This window comes from Ipomoea nil, unplaced genomic scaffold, assembly GCF_001879475.1.
Source record: "Ipomoea nil cultivar Tokyo-kokei standard unplaced genomic scaffold, Asagao_1.1 scaffold1043, whole genome shotgun sequence".
Taxonomy (NCBI): Eukaryota; Viridiplantae; Streptophyta; class Magnoliopsida; order Solanales; family Convolvulaceae; genus Ipomoea; species Ipomoea nil.
The window spans coordinates 9,040,116-9,051,681 of NW_017617471.1; the positions used below are offsets into that span (position 1 = coordinate 9,040,116).

An 11,566-nucleotide genomic window follows, 5' to 3' on the forward strand; every position below is an offset into this window, starting at 1 on the left:
CACTGGTCACATGAGCCATAGCTCTATACTCGGACTCTGCACTTGACCGCGCCACAACACTTTGCTTCTTATTCTTCCACGAAACTAAATTGCCTCCCAAAAACACACAATATCCTGTCATTGACTTCCTGTCACTAGGCGAGACAGCCCAATCCGCATCGGAGAACGCCTCAACACCTGTATGTCCATAATCAGCATAAAGGACCCCCTTCCCACGTGCACTCTTTAGATATCTCACAATACGAACAGCTGCTTCCCAATGAGTTCGTGTAGGTGAGCTCATGAACTGACTCACCACACTCACCGGAAATGCAATATCCGGACGAGTAATTGTGAGGTAGTTTAGCTTCCCTACCAGTCTCCTATACCTTTCTAGATCCTCAAACACCTCCCCCTCATCTGGTACAAGCTTGACCCCTTGTCCATCGGCGTATCACACGGTTTCGACCCAAGCAGTCCAGTATTACCAAGAAGGTCCATCACATATTTTCTCTGTGAGAGAAATATGCCCTTCTTTGAGCGAGCAACCTCAATACCCAGAAAGTATTTTAGTATTTCCAAGTCTTTAGTATGAAACTCAGCTCCAAGGAAGGACTTAAGAGCACTAATCCCGTTTGCATCACTACCTGTGATCACAATGTCATCCACGTACACTATCAATAAAACACACTCACGGTTAGTACATTTATAAAAGACAGTATGATCATAAGCACTCCTCTGCATTCCAAATTTCATAATCGCACTGCTAAACCTCCCGAACCACGCACGCGGGGACTGCCTCAGACCGTACAAAGATTTCTTTAACTTGCACACCTTCCCAGACTCCCCCTGAGCTACAAACCCTGGTGGTTGCTCCATATAAACTTCTTCAAGTAAATCACCATGCAAAAATGCATTTTTGACATCTAATTGATATAACGGCCAGTGATTAGTAGCAGCCAAAGATATAAAAACACGTACCGAAGCCAACTTAGCCACCGGGGAGAAAGTCTCGGTATAATCTATACCATACGTCTGCGCATACCCCTTAGCCACCAAGCGCGCTTTGAGTCTAGCAACAGAACCATCAGGGTTCATCTTCACTACATAAACCCATTTACACCCAATAGCTACCTTACCGAATGGAAGATCCACCAAATCCCAGGTTTGGTTCTCTTCAAGAGCAGCCATCTCTTCCCCCATAGCCTGTCTCCAACCATCATGACCCATAGCTTGTTTCAAAGATGTTGGCACTTTAACTGACTCTAACTGAGATATAAAGACACGTGAAGAGGGGGATAAATGGACATATGACACAACTGAAGAAATGGGATGAACACAACGACGCGTACCTTTACGAACAACAATTGGAAGATCGGAATCTGTTGACGACGACGCTGGCGAGGAAGAATTGGTTGATGGACCTAACAACGCTTGAACTTCTCTTGACCGCCGGTGATAAACCTGTGTAACAGGAGGCCTTGTCTCCCCCCAACCCACGGAAGGAACAGTAACAGTATATGTAAGGAAATCGTCCGACACTGAATTACAATCAGATGAGGTGAGAGGTTCTTTAAACACAACATCCTCAAAGAACGACACACCAGCAGACACTAAGTACCTTTGTAAGTCAGGAGAATAATACCGATACCCTTTCTGAGTGCTAGAATACCCCAAGAATATGCACTTCAAGGACTTAAGATCAAGTTTCTCCCTGTGAGGACGAATATCCTAAACAAAACACGTGCACCCAAACACCCTGGGTGGAAGGGAAAATAACAGAGTGGACGGATAGACAAGGTGACACGGAACCTGGCCTTGGAGTACTGTCGAGGGTAATCGATTAATCAAGAACGAAGCTGTATGGACAGCATCCGGCCAGAACCCTTTGGGAACTTTCATTTGAAATAACAAGGCCCGGGCAACCTCCAACAGATGGCGATTTTTACGTTCTGCCACACCATTCTGTTGAGGAGTGCCCACACAAGAGGACTGATGTATTATTCCATTTTGGCTCATTATTCGGAAAAGGTACGGGAAAAATATTCGGTCCCATTATCACTACGCAAAACTTGAATCATTTTATTGAACTGAGTCTTAACCATAGAACAGAATTTATAAAAGACTTCAAACAATTCATCCCTAGATTTCATGAGATATAACCAAGTGTGTATCGAGAAATCGTCCACAAAGATTACAAAGTATTTGAACCCGGACTTAGATGGAACCCGACACGGTCCCCATACATCTGAATGAACCAACTGAAATAAAGACTCTACCTTTTTATTGACTCTAGGCGGATATGGTACCCGACATTGCTTTGCAAACTCACAAGATTCACATTGCAAAACAGACAAAGACTCTAAGTTCAAACATAGCTTCTTTAAAATAGATAAAGGCGGGTGACCATACCGACAATGTAATTTGGAAGGAGACGTACTACCCAACAGACTAATAGGAGCCCTTTCAGGACTAGGAAGGAACTGTTCCAGCACATATAGCCCACCAGCTTCCTTTCCTCTACCAATAATCGCCTTCGTCAAAAGATCCTGAAACAAGCAATAACCAGGAAAGGACACAACATAACAGTTTAAACTTCGAGTGATTTGACTTATCGACAGTAAATTGAACGGAAATTTCGGAAGATATAACACACGAGAGAGAGGTAACGACGTGGTTACACTGGTACTACCTCTACCCGAAACTGAAGCGGATGAACCATCCGCTAGGGTAACTGTAGTACCAGGCGGAAAGGAAGAATATTCAGAAAAGACGTTTAGATTACCTAACATATGATCACTGGCTCCAGAATCAATAACCCACTGTCGGGATGAGGACGAGACACAAGCAGTAGGATTACCTGTTTGGACGAACGTGGCTGAGGAGGACGGTAATGTTTCCTGACTGTTTAGAGGCTGTGAGGCGGACACTTTCAACTGTTTAAACATAGCCAACTCTTCATCTGTCATTACAACCACATTACCCTCTGGTTTAGAGACATAATTGGCAAAGCTTTGTGGTCGGAGAGGTTTTGGACATTGGTTGCGTAGATGACCGGGCTCTTCACAATTATAACAAACCCTTGGATCCCCTCGACCTCGTCCTCTACCAAAGCCACCACGTCCTGGGAATCGATCCCCGCGATTACCAGAACCTACACCTCCATTATCCCCTTGCGCTACTAAAACACTCTTCTCCGAGACTCCACTACCTGTACTCGAGGCATTCTGGACCATAGTGAAAACTTGGTCTATTGATTCTAACTCTTTATGCCCTAACAATTGAGACTTCACAACATCATATTCTTTATCTAACCCTGAAATCCAACTAAACACATGCAACTGATCACGTTGCAGTTTTACCGTCTCCAAATCCGTGACTGGCATAGCAGTACACAACGCCTCACTCACACTTTTAAAATCATAAAAATAATCTCGGATGTCTCGTCCATTTTGGGAGGGACGATGAACATCTTGAGACAATTGATACAATTTTCTCAGGTTGTTTGTCCCACTAAACCATTTATTCACCAATTCCCAAACCTCCTTGATAGTTTTACAGTGTTGCATAGACAGAACGATTTTCCTATCAATACAATTTATTATGCGGGATAATAAAGCTTTATCATCCCGGTTCCACTCTTGAGCCTCAGTTTGCTCTGTTGGACATGTCCCAGTCAAGTGTTTATCTTTACCCATACCCCCAAAATTAATTTCAACCAAAAATCTCCACTCTCCAAAATTAGACCCATCTGATGCAAGCACTACATCAACTAATTTGGTTGGGGTAGATATAATATTACACGTAATATTTCTTGCGTCCGCCATAAAGAAAAATAAAAGAACCTGGGAAAGCCAACCGTCCGTACTCTGACACAAGCTTGAAGAACACTCCAACCACCCTTCAACAACACACCTCACGCACTGCACAGTCGGACTGGGCTCCTCACTGCGACCACGCCGGTGTAATTGGCGTCGGAAAAAATCGCTGGAAAATTCCTCACGCGCCGGCGCGTGGATCGGCGATCAACTGTGGCGGTGGCGCGTGGCGGCGCATGGCAGCTCCGGTGGCGTCGCGATTTCACGGCGAAGAGTCGCCGTCATCCTCCGGTCGCAACCCACCCCTCACATCTCTGATACCATGTGATTAAAGGAATATACGAAAGTGTATTCTCTCTATTTCAGTGTCACTGTACAGAAGATGAAAAAGCCTATATATACAAGCTAAGGAAAGGCTAAAGCCATTAGTTTCAAAATTCAAACCCCAAGGTAGAGAGTGATTCTCTCAACCACAACCCAACTTCTCTAACAGAGTAAATATATTTTTCACAAGGCAAGGTTCAAAGGGTAACACATATATACCTATGCTATGCAGGGATCGACAGTTGAGCACATTCGTGTCATTTTTTCACGTCTCGAAAAATTAATTTTCGTTCATGTGGGAGATTGTTGAAATTTGTAGCATAAAATGACATAGAAAGTGGCTATTTTGTGGTAAAAATATATGTGGGGTCCACTTTCAATTTGGGTTGGGTCAAAGTAGATTTGGGTTCTTCGTAGTAAGATGAAGAGATTGATATATTGTACACCCAAAACGGATAATGGGTGAATGAGAAATTGATTTTCAAAATTGATTTTCAAAGTAACCTATTTGAGTTGGAAAATGAAGGTGGAAAGACTTTGTAAAAGTTCGTCCCATATTGGTTTGGGAAGTGGATTTGCATCACTATATATACAAAAGCATTTTAGAGGTATATATGTTGAATTGTATATTATTGAAGCTCTGATCTCTTTTGTGCGTAGGGGGTGCAAATCAAATCGCTAAGTTATGCCAAATTTTCGTATATTTTTTTCCAACTCAGAGCCACTTTCCGAGAGGTGAGAGGTAAAACTTTGTTTACCATTCGGACCATTAACTACTTAGTGGTGTTGACTATTCGGGATTTGATAATCCATGAAATGACCCATAATTGTGCTTTATTTGTGCTTAATTTTTGTTTGAATAATGCTAGGTAATTGTGGTGGAATGAGGTTTTGTTGATGTGTTTGTGGTTGTAGAAAGGAAAGATTGGACCTGCTAGGCATGCATGAGCTAGAAGAGAGGACAATTCGAGAAGATATCAAGGCAAAATAGTCCAAAACGAAGGGTCAAAAGTATCGCACGGAACAACGGAGCAAAGACGGCGTCCAAAGTACATTCGGGAGGGTGTCACCATGGAGTTCACGACACGCTTGCCAGCTTTCAGATGTTAAGGCGCCATGCGGATGGTCACGCCGTGACCACCAACGTGACTTGCTAGCCACATCGTAGGTCCTAGGTGTCACACTGATGGTCACGCCATGACCACCAACGTGACGCCCTGGGACCTGAGAGTTGCTCCGGAGGGTCATGATGACCTTCACAATTTTAATTTATTTTTTAAAGAATTAACGGTCATAACAGATGTGTTAAGCTCCATATTAAAGTTGTTGTAACGGGGGGGGGGGGGGGGGGGGGGGGGGAGACTTACATATATAAATTTATTTTAGATGTTAATGGCATTATTAGTGCTATTAACTCCTCATTTTCCTATAAATACTTGGTGTAGGGTAGAATTGTTTTAGCTGTTGGATTTTGAACTCTCAAAATCTCTGTTTTCTCTCTTCCTCTCTCAACTATTTTCTTACAAAGAAAATTCTGCCAAACACTTCTGTAATCTATACGGAGTGCTTGCCTGTTGTTCTAGTTCGTCGGACCTTTTGTTTAGGTGCTCAAACTTAAGGTCGTGAACCATTTTATTCTGAGAGACTGACGCTACAATGCTCTCAGGAAATAGTGAATTAGTTTTAAGAAAGTGTAATGTGTGTTACACATAACTTGGATATTTCCTTCTTTTGTTGGGTTTAAACTACAGATTTGAAAACCTTCTTTCGTCTTTATATATATTTTTATTTTTATTTTATATATATAAATATTTCTTGGTTTCAAATTCCTTATTATTTTGGTTTCGTACTAAAGTTTTTGTTGAAATTAATTTTCTAAATTAAATTTTGTATTGGAATTAATTTTCTAAATTAAATTTTGTGTATCGACTTATTTATCACCAACAATTATGGTATATTATATTCTTTGACAATTCTTTAATCTCTTGGAAGTCTTAGTAGTGGCCTACTGCCTCTAAGTCCTCATTTGAAGCTGAACGTAACACAGGGCTTTGGTGGTGGTTGTGTGTGAAATCCTGTGGATATGGTTCATGCTAAGTGACTTTGGATTGGCTCCATCCAAACCTGGCCTGCAACGCTTCTTAGCTTTGTGATAACAAATCCACAATAGCTATTGCGTAGGTGTATAGGCCATGTTTGGTAAAATGGTTGTTAGCTGATAGCTGTTAGCTGATTGTGTTAATGAGAGGATATAAATAGTTGATAACATTAGCTGATTGTAGAAAAGTGTTTGGTAAATTAGCTGTTAGCTGATAGCTGTTTGGTATAATTTTTTTTTCTCAAAAAGCTAATTGAAAAAGTTGCTTGGAGTAGCTTTTTAAATTTTAGCATTTTGGAGTTGCAAAAAGCTAATTAATCAAACATTTATATTAATATTTTAACTAAATCAAACAATTAATAGTGGTCAAATAAGTCAAAATTGGCCTATAGGCAAACTTTTTACCAAACAGGGCCATAGTAAGTTTGCTAGCTAAGTACATAATTTTGTAGTTTATTTTTTATTTTGTTATTTTATTGTATTGTGATGTGATATTGGGCCCTACTTTTAAAAATAGATTTAGGCTGTATTTGGTAAATGACTGTTAGCTGATAGTTGTTAGTTGTTAATTGATTGTGCTAATTAGAGGGTATAACTAGTTGATACCATTAGCCGTTGTAGAAAAGTGTTTGGTAAATTAGCTCTTAGCTGATGGCTGTTTGATATTATTTTTTTCTCAAAAAACTAATTAAAAAAGTTGCTTGGAGTAACTTTGTGAATTTTAGCATTTTGAAGTTGTAAAAAGCTAATTAACCAAGCATTGATATTTTAACTAAATCAAACAATTAATAGTGGTCAAATAAGTCAAAATTGACCTATAGGCCAATGTTTTACCAAAAGGGCCTTAATTTACCGGGATGTAGTCTAAATAGTATATGAATTGTAACCCATTCTTAAAAATGAGAGAGATTTACAGGGATAAGGATACTTAAAAGTCCAAGCTAGCTATAAAGTTCATGCTACAACTGTTACCAGCTCAGCCTGTTTGTTAATGGCGGTTAAGTTGGTATGACGAGTTTGTTGGAGTGCTTTACTGCAATTCTAATTAGCTATACGAGCAACTGACAAATAACTAACAAGGAATCAACCAAGGTATCATTACACACACACAAGAACAAAAAAAAAAGTGTAACTCAATTCGGATATAGAGATCTTGAGATTAATTTTCAACATTTTCTTTTGTACATAAGAAAAATTCAAGAATACAAGATGTCACTAGCTCTACGTACAGAATTCATAAAGGAAAGCTCTTAATTTTTCTCAGTTTTTTTCTTCGTGACTTCATTGACGTGTCTATTGATGATGAGTTGACAAAGCAAATTAAAGTTTGAATGGTAAGTAACAATATCAAATCAAGACAAACAAATTTGAAAATTTACGTATAATAATGTAATTGAATCATATATCTTCTTCTTCTTCTTCTCCTTCCTCAATTCAATATCAGATGTCATTGTGTGAATACATTGAGCAAAGAAACCTTAGCATTCATCAAACTTCTAAACACTTTCTCACCGCCACTTTCAATCCCACCAATGCAATCCTCCATTTCATGCATTTTCTTGGCCACCATTTTCACATCTTCTTCCTCTCCTTTTCTTCTCACTCCCCAAAGCGCCGCCATTTCTTTAAACTCTTCAATCCCCTCCTCCATGTTCGCTTTCTTCGCCGGCCCCACCATCCACCGCCGGGACGACGATTTCGTGAACGATACCGAAAGGCCGTTGAACAGAGCCGTGGAGACCAGCACGGTGACCTTCACGGCGTCCTTCATGACCCCGACCACCTCGGCGTCGCCGTCCGGCACCGCCACCACTTGTTTGGGGAGTACGAGGTATTTTCCGGCGGTGGACTGCAAGCTCGGTATCAGCTTCTTCTCCATTTCCTTGCCCAGATTCTTGATGGCCTTGGAGTAAGAAGCGAGTTTGGCGGCGGCGTCTTTCCGCCGCACGGCCACCTGGGCTGCTTGGTGCTCCTCCTTCAAGCGGAGGATCATGGTCTGGAAGATTCCGTAGACGTCGACGAAGCGGAGGAAGTCTTCTAGAAGATTCTCGACGAGGCCGGCGTGGCCGTGGAGGGATTCTCGCGTCTGGGGGAGCTGGAGGAGATCGTCCAGGGACTCGTGGATGGTTTTCAGGCGAGCCAAGCTGTCGCAGAGCCATGCGGAGGTCCGGTTTTCCGGCGAGGAGGAGAAGGCGGCCATGAGCGCGTTGAGGTCGTCCCTGAGCTGGGAAATCAAAGGGTGGGATCTGCAGGGAAGACTGGTGGATCTGACATGGAAGGTTTTCTTGGGCTTTGAAGATGAATTGGGGTGGTTTGGGAAGGAAAGAGATCTCCGGAATCCGGCGACCATTTTAGGAGTCATTGGTTAATCCGGTGGGTATAGCTTCACGGAGAGACGTTAATGGAGTTATATAAAGGGTGGGTGAGAGAACATGCAACGCGTAGAGAAAATGGTCCATTATATGGTCAGATGTTAGCGCGTTATTAATTAGTATCTACCAAACAAACCTTAATAATTTATGATTGATACTGTATGTGACTAATGTGAGTCTAGTTTGAAACCAGGTGTAAACCTGGAAGTGTTCCAGGTCTGAGAGACATGGGAGTTGGTCCAAGAAAAATTGTCACTTGTAGAAATTAAATCTGGGTTATCTTTAAAATTGTCCTTACAAAGAAGCTTCTTTATCACTTGAGCTATCCTTTTAGGTTGTCACACAAAGTTATTAAGAGGTAAATTTAGGAGGATATAACCTTACTCTTTAGCAGGACTCCTAGTCGATACGTGGATTCATGAGATGTTTAGGGCAGAGGTGAAGTTTGAGAAGAATGAGATAAGATGTTAGGGCATTCTTATATTAGCTTGAGGGTGATCTCTCCACCCTGAGTCAGAGTGAGAACGTATGAGCTCTTGGACAACATTGACGAGTGGTTTGACGAGGAGTCATATCTTATGGGACAAAATAGTGGCCAAATTAGTATGATAAAGGGGTCTCATAGTCAAAGATCCGGCCACGAAATCTTCTTTTCTTGTCATTTTTGTTAACTTGTACTGACGAGTTTATTCTTACTTATCATTTTGAAGATTTCGTTATATATATCTTATATCTCCCTCATTATTTTTCTATTTTATGAATCTACCCCATGGTAGGGTGCAGGTAAAATTATTAACCATCAAATCATATTTAAACTTAAAACTAAAAGATCCCTTCACAAAATGTGGAGCCAATAAGATAACTATTGTTTAGATATTTACAAATTTTAATAATTTTTCTTGTAATGTACCAACTCCCATCTTTTCCCGGGTTCCATCCTTATTTCCTTCAAATTTGAAAGGAAGTGCACGAGAGATATATGGTACGTGGGGGAGAATAAATCCCAGCTGGCAGGCCAAGCAAAATCCCGTTGTATATGGAGAAAAATAGAGAGGCCGCATGTGGGAGGTGTGGTAATAGGCAGACGTTGAAGTGTAGATGTTGGGGTGGAAAGGGGACATCACGTGTATGCGACAACCTGGCCTCATCAACAATGTTTGTACGCACATAAAGACTAAGTTTTGATCCATAGATTAACAGAGCAACTTACGATTTACTTTCGCAATGGTTCTAAAGACAAAGTCTTATAAGGTAGTTCGGTCAAGCTGGGATCACCTAAGTTAAAAAAAAAATGTCAATTCGATGAGTAGTCTAGTGACATGAAGTGTCTCTCTCAAATTAGAGATCATGAGTTTAAACTCCAGTATAATAATATTGACTCTTTATGCTTTAATAGGTTAAGAAAGTAGTTATGAACAGATACAGAGTCAGAAATATTAAAAAATAAGTATAAAAAAAAATGTTAGCACCTTCCTTGTTATAGTTAGCTGCTAGCCGTCTTCCTCTTTTTATCTCTCCTTGCTGCCGCCTGCATATATGCTAGTATGCTACCCCAACTTGGGGAAACAAAAATACACTCATTCATCAATGTTATCCTCCTTACACCATTTATTTATTATTTTCTTTATAAAACTATAGTATTCCTTCTCTAAAATGAATATGACCTAAATTTCCATTATTGAGTAATGAGTAGGAAAAGAGATGTATATATATTTATATAGAATATAAATGTATATTTCAGATAGCGTAGATTACATCAGGATTAAAGATATGCTATAAAAGTAAGTGATGAAAAGATGTAGGTATCATTACAAAGAAAAATGTATATAGACAGTAGTTAAAAAATCATTGTTTTTGAGGTAAAATTTATGTTGTTGAAACCAGTGTTATTATAAGTCCGGCGCAAAGATAACGGTTAAAAATCGTTGTCTTTCAAGTGTTGTTGAAACCAGTGTTATTGCCAAAAACTACTGTTTTTGTACATTTTTCTTGTAGTGTGTATTTCTAAGTGAAGGGGCGAGTTGATTGCTATGATAAAGATTAGAGTTGTTCAAGCTGAGCGGCTGATGAGTACATGCTTGATGAATACAGGTAAACTAGTGACTGGAAGATGATCCTTTGGACGTGGACCAACTAGGTCATTTATCTACTATACTAATAAGAACCCAAGAGAGTTAGGTCTATAATGATTAGAAAAATGGCGGTTAATTTTTTTTAATTAAATGAATGGCTCGGATTAATCAGATTTTAATTTTTCTTTAAGAGTTCCTAATTTATCCTTAATCAATATGATTATCCGTTAACTTTTCCGTTAAATATTATCTTTTCTGTTAATTTCTGTTAGTTCACCGTTAACTTACACATTGATTTCATTAAGAAAGGTGTTTGGTTCGAACCCATCTCAATCAAAGTTGGCATAATTAGTACTCTATTTTACTCTTATTAAATTAAATAATAATTTAGTAGTTACAACAAAAAATAATACATATGCATTTCTTTAATTTAGAATTATGTGTCTACAATGTCTTTATTAAAAAAAAAATATTCATTATCAATAAATTAAATAAGAGAAATAATTTCATTAGTTATATTGTATTAATTTTTCTACAATATAGAAATTCTTTACATTCAAATTCATCAATTGATTATATTCGCTACATTGTCCCTACAATGTCTTTATTTAAAAAAAATTATTCATTATCAATAAATTAATTAAGAGAAATAATTTTATTAGTTATATTGTCTTTATATTTCTCCAATGTAAAAATTCTTTACATTCAAATTCATCAATGGATTATATTCAGTACATTGTCTATTATCTTTTTTGTGCACTATTTTTTTAATTAAATATCAAATTTATAATACAAAATAATGCTATATATTTATTTACCAAGTATTTTATTAATACCATGAAAAAATTTAAATTAATAAAGTCAATCATATTAACTACTTAGAGATTTGTGGACAAAGAGAGT

The 11,566-nt window shown here is 39.0% G+C and overlaps 1 protein-coding gene across 1 annotated transcript; it reads right to left on the bottom strand.

Annotated features, from left to right (window-relative positions):
* Positions 1-7,666: 7,666 nt before the first annotated feature.
* LOC109181231 lies at positions 7,667-8,581 on the bottom strand. The gene has a single exon (XM_019330984.1). It carries the CDS (start codon positions 8,579-8,581, stop codon positions 7,667-7,669), a length of 915 nt encoding a protein of 304 aa, XP_019186529.1.
* Positions 8,582-11,566: the final 2,985 nt, after the last annotated feature.